The sequence below is a fragment of the Planococcus citri genome, chromosome 2, assembly GCF_950023065.1.
Source record: "Planococcus citri chromosome 2, ihPlaCitr1.1, whole genome shotgun sequence".
In the NCBI taxonomy this organism is placed as follows: Eukaryota; Metazoa; Arthropoda; class Insecta; order Hemiptera; family Pseudococcidae; genus Planococcus; species Planococcus citri.
In genome coordinates, this window is record NC_088678.1 from 79,918,623 (window position 1) to 79,937,311 (window position 18,689).

At 37.7% G+C, this 18,689-nt stretch overlaps 2 protein-coding genes across 2 annotated transcripts in view; one reads left to right on the plus strand and one right to left on the minus strand.

Moving 5' to 3' along the window:
• Positions 1-18,689, minus strand: part of LOC135837960 (roundabout homolog 2-like) — a 638,803-nt gene that overhangs the window by 207,137 nt on the left and 412,977 nt on the right. The window lies entirely within an intron of this gene.
• On the plus strand, positions 14,528-17,884 carry LOC135837914 (uncharacterized). The gene is made up of 2 exons (XM_065353356.1): positions 14,528-14,958; positions 15,577-17,884. The coding sequence occupies exon 2, from the start codon at positions 15,604-15,606 to the stop codon at positions 17,695-17,697; it is 2,094 nt and encodes a 697-aa protein (XP_065209428.1). The 5' UTR covers positions 14,528-14,958; positions 15,577-15,603; the 3' UTR covers positions 17,698-17,884.

Here is an 18,689-nt window from a genome sequence, read left to right on the forward strand (position 1 = left end):
ACTTCCAACTCACAATTAGAGGGTGTTGTATTTGCACTTTGCAGTGGTTTTCCAAACCACAACTTGTAAGGAGTAGAAATGTTGATTGAAGATTTGCCTACTCGATTCAGCAAATATGAGGAGGTGGTAACGAGTTCAGCCTAGATTTCAACCGGATACGTTACATCTGGATTTGAATATTTCAATGTTTGTGCCATCTCAATGATCGCACTACTACTGCGTTCAATAGCTGCGTGTGGCGTAAACTGTTGATGAACATTGAACTCTCGTAACACTGAACGGGGACAGCTTTGTTATCAAACTCACCTTGGTTGTCAGACTGAAATTCCAACACAAGGTGACCAAGGCTACAAGCTTTGAATAGTACCTCTTGAACGCAACGAGATACTACTGCAGCAGTTTTCTCCTTCTTGACGAACGTGTGATGATAATTTGAATAATTATCTTTGATCACGATGAGATATTTGCAACCGCCGAAGGAGCAATCAAATGGCCCACAAATATCACCAGATAGCAGCTCACCAACTGCTCTGGTCGATAAACGTTTTTCAAACATTTTGCAATGAGCTTTCATAGAAAAATGTTACAAAGTCACAATTGATGTTTGTTGACTTCTCGAATACAATGTAATATCACGATAATACGAAGAATTACCAGTATTTACGACGAAACAAATAATTACTGATAATGACACAATTTTTCATTATTTTTAACAACCGAGAATTTTTTTCATGCATCGATGAAGGGCAATTCCAACCATTTGTCCAAATTTTACGACACGGCCTTCGGATTTAAAATTTCTGACCCGAAAAATAATTCCACCAGTAACTGGTAAAACGTACAATTTTTCGCTACTCAAATTACACTTTCGCTAACGATAACTACCCTAGCGACTTTATATGTATAGTAAGACTTGTTGTGTAATCGGCGTATAAAACGATGGGAAAGGATTGGCCCACAGAAAGAAGCGGTATAATAAAATGAAAATTACGCGAAAATTAATAGCGATCCGTGCTGCGCCATGGCCAGGCCAGGCCCTGCGAAATGTATACCGGGTAAACAGGATATCGCTTATTATATCGTCGATATCGCTACCATTCCCTTCTCCTCTTCAGCCCTAAAATTATCGCCATATACTTTCAGTATCGGATGTGAGAGAAAAAAGCGCAACTATAAGCCCCAAGGTGCGGGTATAGAGAGAGAGAGCCTTTACAATATTACGAGTATAAAGTATGGAGACTAAAATGTGCACTTTATATACGGGAAATAAAACGATACCCGCGTGTTATTATATCGATGGAAATGGGTCTACGGTATAGATAATAAATTAGGAAATTAAGAGCGTGAAAAAGCGAAGCGGGGGGCTCGAGTTACCATCGTATCGTATGTATACGGTATATAAGATTTAGATTCTGACTTATATATAGTATAGAGCTGTTAGAAGGCGACCCGACGCGACCGAGTGCGTGAGGCGCACAGGGATCATTTCCATTTGGGTTCCGCTAATAGCGCCGTATAATCCTTCCGGCCAACTTGGGCCGGGTGAGGACCGCGGGTAGCCTATTTTGCGGGCTAATATTCGACTAGTTTTTAGCGAGTCTTCGTCGTCGTCGCCTCCTCGGTCGATCGGCGTCCATCTCCATCTCCGTCCTCTCCAGCAATAAGCAATGCCTGTCATCTTCTGCCGGCTTTATACGTGGTGGGGCTGCCTCCGGAGGTGTAAATATCCGGCTAGTAGCGTCGCGTCGCCCAATGTGGAGCAGCAGGCAAGCAGAGGGTTGGTTAGGCGAAATATTATACATATAAAACCAACGCGTAATGTGTGTATGGTAGATTCCAGCAACGATATAATCGTCGGAAAAGTAAGTGCTTCGGTATAGAAAATCCGGCAGTTTTAGGGTGCGCGGTTATGGTATCTCTATATAAGTCTATTTTATTGTTTATTAAATCCTTTTTGCTCGGGTCTTCTCGTCGCGGCGCGGCAGCGGTGGGATAGGTAGGAATGGCGACGATGCTGGTGTTCATCTCCTCTGCTTCGCCATACTACGTATATAACCCTGTTAAACTAGTGCACGACAACGACGATGCGGTGTGTTTATACTTACTAAGTAAGTAAAGTAAAAGCACACCGAGCCCGACAAATAATTACATCTCGCCGTTTTACTCCCAACTTGGCTCGTAGTATTATTATGTGTACTAAACGGATTTGTTATTAGGTGATTTTTGCCCCGACCATTGTACAAAGATAGCGTGGCCTTTCCTTTTCTCCCTTTCTTGGAAACGTTGCTTGCAGCTCGATCTCGACTAATTGTTAATAGCTTTCGGGGGATATTCTTCGCAGCATTGATCGGGGTCTCGGTGTAATTTTCCTAGGTGATTGGTCATAGCCGTAGTAAGGGGTACGACGAACTTTTAGAATGAACTATGAAGTCGTTCGTCGGCTTTTTATACCTGGGGTGTTAGCGATGTGACCGGATCATCCGCAGATTAAGGATTTCCTGCTTTTATGCACGCGTAATATCTACTGCAAGGGCGATGAATTGAGACATGAAATGTGAATAATCAACCGACTACGATGTGGCAAAGGGAACGAGTGGGAAACCCTAAAAATTTTTTCAATAGCCTTTCTCAAACACTGTCACGATCCATGTACAGACAGAGACACAAATACATCATGAGTTCATCGATTTGACAAAAATTCGCCTAAAATTCATATTTTTCATGTATGAATGAAAGTTTTCACTAGCATTATTTCACTCAAATTTTCTTACATGTACGCGTGCGAATTTTGTATTTAGAGATTTCATTTGGGAATTGAATGAATCAGCGATAAACGATTTGCTCGGAATAAAGAAATTGTTTGGAAATTAATTATATCTACTCACTGAAAAATTTAATTATTCGTAATTACGAACGAAATGCCCAAATTTGAAAATTCATCAAAACAAAACCCTAACCTGTGCTCAATTCGTTCGCGAACGATTAGCTCAGAAGAAAAGAATCGTTCGCGAACGAATGAATCACTGAAAAATTGAATCAATCTTGGTTGACAACGACATGATGAAGATTGAAAATTCAACTCTATCGTCTAATTCGCGAAGAACGAGTTTTTCAGAAGAATAGAATAATCGTTCGCGAACGAATGAATCACTAAAAAAAAAGTGATGACTGCATATTATAAAATATACGTAAGTTTGTAATGTTTGTGATAGTACTTTACGTACTGGTACAGGAAATAAATATGATGATGATGGAATTTGGCAATTTCGACTCTTACCATCAAACTCTGGGCTCGATTCGTTCGTGAACGATTTGCTCAGAAGAGAATAAAATCGTACGCGAACGAATGAATCACTAAAAAAGAAATTATATAAAGCTTGGAATTAGGCAATTTCGACTCTTACCATCAAAATCTGGGCTCGATTCGTTCGTGAACGATTTGCTCAGAACAGAAGAATCATTCGTGAACGAATGAATCAATCTTATCTGTCTGTACTTGATTCGCTCAGAAGAGAAAAATCATTCGCGAACGAATGAATCACTGAAAAATTGAATCATTTTTGGTTGATAACGATATGATGAAGATTAAAACAACTTCAACTCCATCGTCAAACCTGGACCCGTACTCGATTCGTTCGCGAACGAATGAATCAATCTCATTTGAAAACGACATGGAATTTGGCGATTTCAACTCTCATTATCAAAATCTGGGCTCGATTCGTTCGTGAACGATTTGCTCGGAAATGTAAATCGAATCAATCTCTGGCGAAAATGACATGAAACTTACTTGGCTTTAGTTTTGGCAATTTCGACTCTCGTCATCAAAATCTGTACCAATTCACTCAGAAGAGAAGAGTCGTTCGCGAACGAATGAATCACCGAAAAATTGAATCAATCTTGATAGACAATATAAAACATTATGAAGTTTGAAAATTGAACTCCATCATCAAACTTGGACCTGTACTCAATTCGTTCGCGAACGAGTTTCATAGAAGAGAAAAAGAATCGTTCGCGAACGAATGAATCACTGAAAAATTGAATCGATCTCATTTGAAAACGATATGAAACTTGGAATTTGGCAATTTCAACTCTCATTCATCAAAATCTGGGCTCGATTCGTTCGTGAACGATTTGCTCGGAAAAGTAAATTGAATCAATCTCTGGTGAAAATTAATGACATGAAACTTGGGTTTTGGCAATTTCGACTCTGATCATCAAAATCTGTACTCAATTCACTCGTTCGTTTGCGAACGAGTTTCATGGAAGAGTAGAAGAATCGTTCGCGAACGAATGAATCACTGAAAAATTGAATCGATCTCATTTGAAAAGGACATGAAACTTGGAATTTGGCAATTTCAACTCTCATAATCAAAATCTTGGCTCGATTCATTCGCGAACGAATGAATCTCTGAAAAATTGAATTATCTGAAGTAATTATGAAGGCACGACAAAAATCGAGTGTTCATTCATGTATCAGTGTATCATCAAAACTAAGACTCAATTCGTTCGTGAACGATTTGCTTGGAATAAATTAATCATTGGAGACCGACTGAATCACTCCGAAATCAAATCCAGTGAAAGAGGACAAAATGGCGAAATTTGACTGCGTCAACCCATATCTATAAAAATTGAAGATGATTAATTGATCGTGAATGATCTACTTGGAGGCGAATAAAATCGTTCGCGAATGAATTGGCGAATCACTGATGAATTACACCACATGGTCCCCTTCGCCCTTCACCTTGAAAAAATTCATTACTCGATTTTTTTTGTTTTATGGCGAATAATTCAACCAAGTTCTGTATGGACCTACCTATCTACGAGTAGATATGGTTTGAACGAAAAGAACTTAATATATGCTCCAAAGAAACTGAAATTTCATACGAAGAGTCTGAAAATTTAGCATTTTTTATTCGTACTTTCTGTTCAGTACAAATCACAGTGTATAGGTTAGGTACCTTATACCTACCTAGACAGCTTGAGCAATGCTTTGAAAACTCAAAACCAAACTCAAACCACAGATCTTCTTCACGTTCCAACACCTCGACTCGACGCTTTTCTTTCCAACATTTTCCACTTAGCCGAGCAACGTAGCTTTATTGATTAACACTGTGTCTGCTAATTCATCTTCAGTTCTTCGCAAGCAGGGGCGGATGGGCCATAAGGGGAACCGGGAAAAATCCCGGTAAAAATTGGATTTCGGCGCCGATTTTTACGCTGATTTTGACTCGAATTCGGCGCCGCAGCAGGGCCGAAAGTATACCTTTGATGAAAGAAAAACATTATTTTTTACTTCTTGAAATACAAATTTTCAAAAGCTCTTGCCCTCGCTTCGCTCGGGCGCACTTGTTTTGTTTTACTTTTCAAAATCAAGATGAAAATTTCCCCAAAAATCAAGTTTTAAAGCCGAAAAATAAACTCTTCATCCTCACATTGAAAAAACATCATTTTTACACCTCTCCTGAAAATACAAATTTGCAAGAGCTTTCACCCTCGCTCGAGCTTGTTCTTTTTTCTTTTTCAAAATTAACTTCCTAAAAAAACATCATTCTATTTCTAAAGTTTAAAAAATCAAAAAATAAACTGCTATACTTACTTGCATTCAAAGACCTCGTTTCTAGGCATCTCGAAATGAAAATTTTTAAAAGCTTGTTTTTCTTTTAAAAATAGAACCCAAGATGATATCGGCTCCAAAGTTTGCAGGTTTGGTAACAAAAATAACATTTTTTTACACCTTTCAAGTTTGGATTTTCCAAAATTTTTGCCCTCGCTCTGCTCTGGTAAAATGTTCACCGTTTCATACCTATTTTATTCAACTTATTTGGCTCAATTTAGTGTAGGTGCAATTTTTTGGTTATTAAACTCTAAATTTTTCAAAATTTTGTTTACTTTTTTACGAATACATACATACTTAGGTTGGCTTACTTCAGCATAGGTACAAATTCTAATTTAATTTAGTAAATAAATCTAATACACTCATTTCAATTTCGTCAAATTGTTCAATTAAAAAAAAAAAATCAGCAACGTTTTCGTTTTTTCCCCTCAAAAGTTGACGAATTCGTAATTTTTTGCCCACCTCAAAATAACAACATTGGCTAAAATATTCAAGGTAAAAAATGTTTTAAAAAGTACACATAATTCTATTTCTTTGTCACAACCCCCCCCCCCCCAATCATCACTCCAAAAAAACTGGCATCGCATCGGCACCGGCGCCAGATCCCGGTAACTTTAAAATGCCCCATCCGCCCCTGTTCGCAAGGGAGAATATACTAACGTTAAATTGTACGGTATAACGAAGTATACTATTAGTATAGTACGTATATACAGATACACACACCTTCATCGTCGTCGTCGTAGTACGAGTATATTCAGCCCGAGGAGCTCGAAGCGCCAGTACCAATGCAATTTCCCAAAAACTTTTCCTTCATTACTCGCGTATAATATACCTAATTTTGTACTGTAGCTCGGCTAATTACACACCAACACTCTCCCCCACAACTCATCCTGACTTTTTGAGGCGCGAGAAGAGGAGTCGAGAAGAAAAAGCACGCCGAGTCGAATGATGAATGTTGTTAATGCGCGCTCGATGATGATAAGTTTTTCAACGTGGCGTTTTCTCGCTCAGCTAGCGTAGCTAGCTCGCTCTCCCTCTAATTTTGGAGTTTCACCGGCGTATTCGCGCGATAATAAATTTACACGCGCGGAGCAAAAGTACCAGAAGCTCAGAAGCAGGTATTAGACCATGCTAAGCTAAGCGAGCCGCGTTTTTATCGACGTTGAGCGATGGCTCCTCATTAACATCTCATCGTCGCGTCGCGCGTCGTCGCCGCCATTCCACCGTCGGCGCACAGTGGGATGTGAAAATATTTAGGAGGAAAAAAATTGAAAGTTGGGGTATAGGGGTTTTTTGATGCGCTGAACACGATTTTGAAGGTATTTTCACTCAAATCCCTAAAGGGGAGGTAGGGGAGGGGGTAAAAACTCAAAATTTTGAACATTTTTATGTGGGGTGTCTAAATCTAGGTTTTTTTGATGCGCTGAACACGATTTTGAAGGTATTTTTACTCAAAACCCCAAAGGGGAGGTAGGGGGAGGGGGTAAAAACTCAAAATTTTGAACATTTTCATGTGGGGTGTCTAAATCTAGGTTTTTTGATGCGCTGAACACGATTTTGAAGGTATTTTTACTCAAAACCCCAAAGGGGGTAGGGGGAGTGGGTAAAAACTCAATATTTTGAACATTTTCATGTGGGGTGTCTAAATCTAGGTTTTTTGATGCGCTGAACACGATTTTGAAGATATTTCCACTCAAAACCATAAGGAAGTGACAGGGGGAGAAAGTAAAGACTCGAAATTTTGAAAATTGGTGGATGTCTGTATAATCTAGTCAAATTAGCTCATATGAGAACTCAACTCGGAATAAATTGGGGAAACATTTTTTTTATGCCAAAATTCTCAGGATGGTGTCCTAAATGACATACTACAACCCACCTTAAATCCGCGTGGAGCTTCTCCCCCCAGACCCACATTTGTGCCGCCTAGCACAGTTTTTCATGATTTTCTCGCGAGGAGTAGATTTTACGTCAAAAGTAGCTTTATTTTTGTGTTCTACGTCAAATTTCCGATCTAGTGATGTATCAACTGTACTTCTACCTCCAAGGGGAGTGGGGCTAGAACCATTCAAAAATAAGGGAGGTTTCCTGAAAAATGCATAAAGGCTATAGGCGCCTTAGAGGGGTGAAATGGTCCCCGAAAGCGTTCGAGTTGATATTAGCATGGAAGATGGGTACCATTGAGAAACTTCCTACTAAGAATATACATAACATACTGAAAAATTTTCAAAATCGGTTAAAATGGGGCTGAGAAAAGTGTTATTGAAATTAAGGGAGAGGATGTGGATCTGAAATTTTTCACGCGGAAGTTTCTCAATGGTACCCATCTTCCATGCTAATATCAACTCGAACGCTTTCGGGACCATTTCACCCCTTTTAGGCGCCTATAGCCTTTAGGTATTTTTCAGGAAACCCCCCTATTTGAATGGTTCTAGCCCCACCCCCTTAGGGGTAGAAGGACAGTTGATATATCACTCTATCGGAAATTTGACGTAGAACACAAAAATAAAGCTACTTTTGACGTAAAATCAACTCCTCGCGAGAAAATCGCGAAAAACTGTGCTAGGTGGCACAAATGTGGGTCTGGGGGGAGAAGCTCCACGCGGATTTTGGGTGGGTTTTAGTATGTCATTTAGGACACCATCCCGAGAATTTTGGTGTAAAAAAATGTTTCCCCCAATTAATTCCAGGTGAAATCCATAATTGACTGTATTAGTAGGTAGGTACTTTACTGGAAACTTTTTTTTTTTTTGAATTATGCTCGTTTTAGGTAGCCTCCTGGCCTTTAGAGTGCCAATTTTTACCCACCAAACCCTTATTTTCAAAAAATTGATGATTCGTAGCCACAATACATCAGTTTTAGTTGTATTTTTCTTGTTTTTGCCCAATGTTGCGAGTTGTAGCAAAAATTGATAAAACCATGTAAAAGTACACATTTCAGTGGTACTTTTCGTGAAAATAGTTTTTCAGGATACATCAAGGCTTTTTTCAAAATTTGAAGTTTATGTTGAAATTACATAGTAAAATGTACTGACTTTAATTAAAGATTACTCGGCCTATAGAACATCAAAACTAAAAAACAAGCATATTTTTGAAATCTACGTTAAAAATGCTTCAAGAAAACATCAACGGTATCAACATCAACGCCTATGTCACGAAAATGCACGTATGTTTAAACAAGTGCATCTTGTTGCGAAACCAGGTACTTCTATTCAACATGCTGCTATACCGACACAACGTGCGTTCAAACTGCCAGCACAAGTCAAAGCAAATCATTTGAGGGTTATAGTACACGTTGGGATTGAGTTTTGGTCATGTTAGTGCAGTTCGTTTTTTTCAATTTCTCGATTTTTTTCCTCCTAAATATTTGCACATCCCACTGTGCGGCGTCTTCAGAAGCCTATGTAAAGTAAAAATCGTACTGCAGAGTGCAGATTTTTCTCATTTCTTTTCGTTAACACACGCTGCAATAGACGATAGGTTTTTGAAATTTCCATATTTCTTATACCTACTCGCTAGAGTACTGCGCTATACAATAATGTAAGAATAAATGAACGTTCCTTTATGCTCGAAAAGCGAGTCGAGTATACAGTGGGCATAAGGGGCAAGAAAAGAAACGGCGGTATAATAAAGGCAAACAATTACCTTTTGAGACGAGCCAGCCAATGAGACTGGCTTCAATTTAAATATATTATCGAAAGCCGCTTCGAGAATAAACCAAAAGACGCGATGAATGCTCGTTCAACTGAGACGAGACGAGACTTTATAGCACACACAGTAGGCGAATTTTCCGCCAACAACTTTCTAGACTGCGAAGCGATCAATTTTCGATGCGAGCAGACGGAGAATTTGCATATTTCATATTTCACCTTATTTTTTGAGAAATTTTTCTCAACTAATATTAAAATTTATGTACGTACTAAAAATTCCATTCGTGAAGTCGCAGAAGCTCAATCGAATTCATCATTTATTTTTTCAAAAAAAATTCAACGTTGCCAATTTTTGAAACTTGTATCAAAAGAGGATCACACAATTTTTAAAGAAGATACTGGGGGCAGGAGACAGGCTGAAGAAATTTCGAAAAAAAGTATCTAGATAGTGCAGCATACATTAGATCTATATATATTTTTTTCAACGTAAGGGGGGTGACATACTTACCATGGAGATTGTAATGAAACAGAGATTCAATGACTTTTCAGGGAATTGAGCATTTGGGGTAAAATTACTCGTGAAATTGGTCATTCGGGTTAAAATTATTCGGGGAAAGGGTTCGGTATTTTGGCATTCGGGGAAAAAGATTCGGGGAAAATGCATTCGGGGATTTGTCCATTCGGGAAATTGTCCGTTCAGGAATTCGGCTTCGGGAAAAAGAACGGTAATCCTTCCTACCTTAAAAGAAGGCAGTTTTTGCGCGTTCGCGACTCGCGTTGATGCTGTTGTTATGAAAAGTTGTAAAACCCCATTATCATCCTCGTCGAATTACTATCTGTGAAAAGATGTATACGCGAGTTGTGGGTGAGAGGAGGAAGGGATGAAGTAGGCAGAATGGAAGAAAAGACGCTGAAAAATAAAGCGATAATAATATAATGGCGAAGCGACGACGACGACGACGACTTTCGTCAAGAAGTAAAGAACCGAAATTAAAGAGATGTGAACTAAAAGGCTGTGGTGGCATTAGCCACGGCGCGGCGGAAAATTCATTAAAGAACGGATTTAAAATCTCGGTCGTTTAGTCTGTGTAGAGAGAAAAAAGAAGAGAGGATTACATTTTGACAAAATGTAGAGCGAATAACTTTGCAGTTGTGAGAAGGTGAGGGGTGTGGGGAGGGGAACGTGGGATACTTATGCAGTCGAGAAGGAAATGACGAACGGATGCTGGATATTTGTAGATTTTTGAAGAGGAAAATTTAAAGGCTAAGATAACGAGTGCTGAGTTGGTTGTCTGTCTCTCTCGTCTCTCTGTAAGGTTGTAAGACGACAGAAACGATTAACGTGTAATTTTTTGAGGGAATGAGAGGGGGAGAAGATGGCGAATTGATTTAGAAATTGAGGCATTATTCTTACAAATAACTAAGTATCAGTATCTTCTGAAAAAAAGCTGAGGTTTTTGAGAAAAAATTTGATGAAAAAATCAAAGAGAGATCTTTTGATGAAGAAAATTATGTATGTAGATGCTTAGTTGGTATTTCTTATTTTTTTAAATTTTTTTTTTTTTTTTCGTCTCGCCCAAAATCCAGATTTTTGAGTAAATGTGTAAAAACAAATAATATTGTACTAATCCGTGAATTATTGTTTCGTTTTGTTTCAGGTGAGTGAATTGAATACGTGTTATTTCTAGAAATACGTTTTCCCTTTTCATCCAATAAGAAAGAAAGAAATGAAGAAGTCAAAAGTACGTAAACCGAATTAGGTATGTCTAAGTACCTATGTAGTTTATATACTCCTAGAAGAATATGATTGGTTACGACGTGTTTTGAATGTGCATTTTTTTGCCAGAGTATTGAAATATTAGTACAGTGGCGTCGCGATAAGTGAAACCTCGATATGTGAAAAAACTCAATAAGTGAAATAAAACCCTCCTTCCCTTCACCTTGGACCAATTTTACGTGTAAATCAACCTCAATATGTGAAAAAAGGCTACCTCGTTAACTGAAACTAGGATTTATCCCAAAATTATCGTGTTAACCTCTACAAGTGAAATGTTGTCTGCGTTTTACCTCTATAAGTGAAAATGCCTCTTTAACTGAAGGGTACTGACTCGTTCAGCCTCTGTAAGTGAAAGAGAGCCTCGGATTTTTTGCTAAAGTTAAATCTTTTCCAATGGATTATGTGTTGAACAAGAAGGCATGGATGACCTGTGAGCTGTTTAACGATTGGGGATCAAACTAAATTCGAAAATCATCACTGAAAATCGGAAACTTTTATTGTTCAATTCATGTTTTTCGTTTTTTTATCCGAACTTCGATAAGTGAAAATTAACCAAAAAAAGAAACTCTCTAACTGAAACCTTCGTATGTGAAAAACTCTATAAGTGAAACAAAAATTTTCTTCCCTTGAATTTTCACTTATCGCGACGCCACTGTACCTACATTTCCCATTAATTATTCTCGAAACTGAAAAAGTGAGAACGTTCAACGTGCTCATTTCAGAAATCAGTAAAATTGAAGCAAAAAATAATGTAGGCATGTATGTACTTGAAAGAAATATGAATGGGACTCGGACTGGGAAAATGGTTTTGGTTTAATGTTCCATATAGGATAATAACTATGTGAATTTGTCTTTCTTATACTTGCAAAGGCACTCTGTGCAAGTGTGCAATTATGATCGCCATAGGAAAACTTGAGAATTGTATTCGTTACCTTACATTTTGCAGATATCAATTCGAAAGCCTTTGTCAACTCACCTGAAACAGAGCAATAGAAAACACATCGTGTTAAAATGGCCATTCATATACTTTTTTTCTTAATAAAAGTAGGTAGGTAATACGTAGGTATATACATAAGTACCTATAGCTAGTGAGTAGATTAAATTGCATTTGTGCGGATTTATTGTCTGAAATTACTGGAATAATGAGTTCAAGTTGAATCATTCTGAATGATACGCTTGTAATAATTTTTCAAAATGAAAAGAAAACCAAGTCTGAAGTTAAAAAAAATATTCGGATTTTGTGCTCCTTGATTTTCAAGATTAGATTTGAAAATTTTGGATTGTCAAAATATATTTGAAAAATTATTTCGAATGAAAAATAAATATTAAATAAATAATATGTAAAATATTGATACTGAAATTGGCAAAAGTCCTCACTTTTCACCAAATTGCTGAAAAATGTTGCCTTTTCTCGGATGTACGAAAAATTGCCAAAAAGTCTGACTTTCTTGCAGAAATTTTTTTTTGAAACGTTTCGATTGTTTTTGCCAAAAATTACTTAAAAAAATCGTCATATTTTTTTACGAAAAAATCCAAAAAGCCTAATTTTTTCCAATATTGGCCTAAGTCTTGCTTTGTTTCCTAGAATTTGCGAAATACTTATTACTTATACTTAGTCTTGTTTTTCCCACATAAATTGAGGAGGTAATTTGCAAAACGCAGCAACTGCATTTTTCAAAATTTTGGGAAACTGCAAAAAACTGTCACTCAAATTTGGGTGGGGGGGGGGAGTTTGCTCAATGGGGCCTCGTATGAAAGGGTTGGACCCTAGGAATTGGTTTCTGGCTTATTTCCCAATTTCCCATCACTACGTAACAATTGCAGTTATTCTTCATGAATTTATGCAGCAAAATGTCGCAAAAATCACAATATTAATCATTCATGTATGTCTTTCAGAAATAGACAAAATAGTTGGATAGAAAAAAAATTGAAATTTGAAATTTTTTTCGATTGGTAATTTTGGATTTTAGAATCGTGTTATGATGGTGGAATGTCGTTTCGGTTCATATGATTTAGTTAACTCAGTGTTGCCATCATGAAACACGTCAAAAACGTCAAAAAATGCATAATTGTTGCATTTTGAAGCGAATTACCCTGTATTTGTTGCCTTCTGACGTGAATTGATTTCTTTTATTGAAGATTAGAGGTACTTAATGTGGTCCTAGAGTTCTGGGGTTGGCACCATTAAATTCCCCGTTGAATTTCGGATTTCCTATAAGAAAGTGATGTTAACTCGAAAACGAAAAAAAATGCAATTGTTGTGTTTTGCAAATCACCTCCTCGAATTTGAATGAAGTATAATTTTTGCCAATAATTGCCAAAAAGTCTTCGTTTTTTGCATCCCTAATGAAATTTTCTATTTTTTGGGATTTTTTTCTGCATTAAAATATGTTACTCGGGGGTCTTGTTACTTTTTTTGTTACTTCTTGGTCATTTTTTTTTTTTTTTGGTTGCTAAAATATTTACTTTTTTTTGGAAAAAATTGAGTGCATGCGAGCCCTGTTTGTATGAATAAAATTCTCTAAAATTGTAAAAAAAAAAAAACGTTAGGTACCTAAATCAATGTTTGTGAATATTTTTTGAAAATTTCACGTACACTCCCCCCCTCTCCCCCCAAAATGTTGTAAAAAATCTAAAAAAAAATTAAAATTGAAATTGGTGATGAAAAGTTTTAATTTCTGCGCAAACCTGTTTTCAGTACCTTCGTCTTCTTATTAGAAAAAACATTTCTCGGTTCCCTAAACAATGTTGGTTCTGCCTTCCCCAAGCTGACAAAAAAAAAAAATCAAAATAATAAAAAATTGATGTCAGCAAACATTTTTTGAAAAATTTCCATACCTGATGGTAACTCGTTGGTATGTGCAGATTTGCAGAAGCCCTCGCAGTTGTGAAAAATCAAAAGGATGGATGAAATTGAAAGTGATGTGTTGTTTTTTTTTTCATTTTTCTATGCATAACCCCGATTTCCAGCCATTTTTAACAATTTAGAGGACTCATGCCTAGTTCAACTTTTTCATCATTCGGAGTCAAAATGGTTTGAGTTTCACTTTTTCATCATGTTTAGGGACAGGTGGAGGACTAAGCTATGGTGAAAATAGTCTAAATCTAAGAAGTAAGAACTGGAACATCTAAAGACGACGTAAAAATGTCAAGTTTTTATATATTTTTTTATTTCTTTTGTTTTTTCACACGACTCAATTACAATTTGGAGGAGGGGGGAGGGGAAACTGACATTTTAATTTTTTTTTCTTTTTTTTTAGAAAGTCAACTAGTTTGGGTAGGTAAGTACTTGAAACATAACGAGACGAATCGAATTGCACCTTTGGGTTAGATTTATCCCTCCTTTTTTTTGTCGATATCAATCAATTTACATACGATTTATCCCATTCACACTTTAATGATTCGATTCAACAGAAATTGTACTAATAAATAAATGCGATGTTCTTTAACGCGAGTTACTACGATTACGAAGAAGTTATGTTGGTGAGTCAGTCGATGGTTTAAAGTAATGTACATTTGCAGGCATAATACTGCAAGAGGAGACGAGTACACCGTATATAACTACTACAGACAGAGATATCTGTGTAGCTATAATTGCTGACACGTATTTTATAATTTCAAATCGAACACGTGAATGATATATCTACATATCTCTTATCTCTCTTTTTGTACACCAACTTCGATGCCTGTCTGTCATCGTGTGTCTTGTTACGTTGCACCAGTGTGCTTATTTTTTCGATGCTTGTCTAGTGTTTATAGTATAGTGACCATAATCTTGCAGTTCGTATCAGTATCAGTTCATATTATTGTGTTGCAGTAAAAATCGAAATTATGGTGGTTTTGTGAAATCGTATTATTGATAGCGTAATAATAATTTCGATGTTTCGTATTCGTTCGATGGGCTTATTTTATATTTCGAGGTAAGTACACATTAGAGAATGATATTCTAGCGTATTTGTATGACTTATTTTATACCCTCAGTGTTGTGCTAATCAATAAATTGCAGCTTTATTTTGAACAAATTGACTAGTCTGTTTTAAAGTGTCCAGGTTTTTGTGTCTGTGTTTGAAAATTTGCGAAAAGGCAGGGAAATTTCGATCGTCTGGAAAAGTCAGGAAATTTTGATTTTTTTTGCAATTTGAGAACTTTTTGGTGATTTTGGTAAAAATTAGACCTTTTTAAAAATTGTGACTTCTAAAAATTTTATTTCAACCCTGGGTGAGATTTTTTCGAGGCCAGTAACTCCAAACATTTTCTGGGAGCTTCGAAGGTACTTTGATTAGAGCTTTGAAATAAATCCCTTCCCCTCCCCTACCCTTCCAACTCACGTTTTCGCTATTTTGAGTGCAATTGATGTTTGAAAGATCTGGAAAATTGAAAAAAAAATTGGTACGAAAAACTGGAAAAAAATCAGGAAAAATTGTTCGTATGTCTGATTATAGACACCCTGAATCATGATTGATATTTTTTTGAGCTAAATTTGGAATACTCGAGTCGAATCGATCGATATTGATGAATGCTCTGTTCATTTTTTCCAGTTATTCCCTTCGCAGAAAATCGAGCCGATGAAAATGGACGAAGATAATCCGGTCGAATTGTTACGCTCGTTGGCGGCGAAATCTTCGTGTATACAATTAGTCTACGAGTGGGCCAGCTGCGAAACACCGGCAATCTATACTTGGAAGAACGAAGAAGACTATCGTACTCGTACATGCTCCTATCACGATTGGTTCATCTGTCAATTGAACGAAATGCAACTACCCGAAAGCTCGGTGATCCCGAATTTGATCCAAGACCAAATCGAGTACCACATAATGTCGATTTTGAACCAGGTCACACGATGGATCAGTTATCACCATAGACTAAATTTCTTCCACGATGAACCGACATCTTCGCTGAAAGAATACCTACTGAAATTGGTTTGGAAACCGGATCGATCCATTGACTACACGGAGACTGCGAAAAACATCTTGACTAGTTCGACGAATTTCAACTCGATGGAGAGGTATAGATTCGCTTGCACGTATTGTTTCCCCAAAGATGTTTGGAATTTGCGAGATATGGCGCCGGTAGCGATTGATTGGGATTTCGAAGAAGAGCCTTTGCTGGTTTATTGGAGTAAATACTTGGCCAATCAGCTGCATACGATTAGTTTACCGGCGTACGCTTCGATCGACGTGGTTATGTTTGCTAAAGCACTAAAAGAGTACGATCTTTGGCGACCTATACAGTATTTCTTCGCTAAACTGAACTCTGGTCTGAAAGTATGGCAATTTGGCAACGTTATCACGAACGGAGGTGATCGAAAATATCGAACAGATCTGCTAGCCCAGCTGACCGATGGTGAAAGAAGTCTCGTCTACCGAGATCAGATGGAAACGTTGCTCAAGACGTACGTCAAGTCGGATAACCTGGAAGGTATCCGGCAGCTGTATTCGGAATTGAAGAACGATTTGAGTATGGAGAATTTCGTCCTTCTGATCGAAGAATTGGCGTTGTGTTCGATGAAAAATTATCGTAATTTTAACGAGCTGACGCCTTTATTGATGGCCATTTGGAACCAATGCAACGACGAATGCGAATGGATGACGACGACGATGACCGGTTTGCAGTCTCGGATCGCCGAAAAATGCGTCGATTTGATCGAACTAAACGCGAAATCAATTTTCCAACACAGAGACCGATACGAGCAGCCATTGGTGTTTATTCGAGCCTTGGCTGCGGCTTGTAATCCGCGAAGTTTCCTCAAGTCGAATTTCTACTGGCTGGTGATTTGGCAACCGTTCGCTCGAGTCGTAGAATTGATCGACGAATTCCAACTGGATGCCGAATACGTGGAGAAATTGAGGAAAAACACTCGGAAATCGCATAAAATGGAGTACGCTAGCGTGATATACCTCGAGTGTGGCCAGTTCGCCGAATTCGGTAGTTTCGTATCGTTTTGTTACGCCGGGTTCCAGACCAATAGCTTGGCCCAGCAGGCTTTGGTGAGTAGTCTGGATGGCTTGGATGCTCTGAGTACTGCGATGAATCGTATCGACTGGAGACTGGTTTACGAATTCGTGCGAAATGTGTTTCGCGATAGCGACGGTGGTATCGTGGCGAATTGCACTACTCTGCTGATGTTTCACGCTTTGGGAAAAGACGATTGTTTTTTGAAACAGATGATGAACCGAGGCGAGGCGATCAGCATCGTCGAATGTATTCGGACTTTCGTACCGCACGAGGGGATTTATTTTTCGCAAGCTAAGATGGTCTGTCTCGATTTATTCTTCGTGTATTTACATAATCACGCGGATTTCGTCTTCAAGTCGACTCTGTTCGAGGAGTTGTTGATTTGGGGATATGGAATCGAGGCGGATGTGGCTCGATTCAGAGACAAGATCAACGTTTCGAAGATTTTCATTACTCAGTTGGGTAGCTGCGTGGACGAGTATACGTTCAGAGCAACGGACTCGATCGAGGAGTTTTTACGTTGGTATTATCCGGTGGAAAGCGAAAGGAAGGTGTTTAAATTGGGGATGATTTATTCGTACGGCGAATTCGGAATTATCGCCGGGTTCTTGAAGCAGAGAAGGTATCGTCGAAGTATGCTGAACTGGTTTTTCGATAATAACGCCTACGAAATGACCGAGTTTGTGACTAAAATATACGTTTAGAGGTTTTTCATCGCGAAGTGGTTGTCGAAGGATGTGATATTGTTTTTGAAGTTGTTATAATGATTGTATTTGTATGTGTAAGTAATGTCTAATTTATTTCGTTTGTGATTCCAACCCTTTTTAGTTTTCTATTTATTCTGTCTGATTCGTTGAAGTGGGATAATAAATATGTGATGTGTGTACCGGAGTAACTGTGCTTTTATTTTTGGAATTTTTTAGTCATGTGTAGTTAGGTAAGAATAGATCCATTCTTGCGGATTTGGTTGTGAATTGAAGGATCTCTGGTGTATCGAGTATTTTGTTACGTTGAGCTAGAATTTTAAAAATCTTGGATTTTAATAAAAATTGGCGAAGAAACTAAATCTGAGTGTGAGAATCACGACTATCAATTTTTAGAGTTTTTTTTTTAGCCTATTAGCTGTACAGGAGACTGAACCGGGTGTCCTCAAAGTGAAGTAATTTTTGAAAAATTGAGGTTTTTTGTCACCTTCGTGTAGTGTAATCTGCGCAGTACCTCGGTCACCTCCCTCGCCCCCTCCAATTTGAAAATTCATCATTTTTACAACACTTTTCTGTACTTTTGAAAATTCCTTTTTTACGAAAAACCGACGCTTTTTTCGTGGTCGTTTCGAAAAAAATTTTCAAAATTCGTATTTTTTCACACATTTTAGGAAGTATGGAAAAAATTTGGACAAAAGAAGTGAACTTTGGGCAGCTTTGCGTTCCGAAAATTTTCAAGGGCTTGGTGAAGGGCTAAAAGTATAATATAAAATTTCAAAGTCAGTGGGTGAAGAATGTGTTTTGATGGATAATGGGTTGAATACCAGCAATACAAATTACGAAAAATAATTACATTTTATCGAAATTTTGGCGAATTTTGGTGAAAATCTGATAAAAAAAAACTGATCAGAACATGTGAAAATTTCATGTAATAGTACATTACATTACTAGATTAATAAAGTGGGTGATTATGAACGAGTGCAAAGTTACTG

Bases quoted from the DNA above. Each gene is read 5' to 3' on its own strand.
- LOC135837914 (XM_065353356.1), top strand. From the start codon at position 15,604: ATGAAAATGGACGAAGATAATCCGGTCGAATTGTTACGCTCGTTGGCG.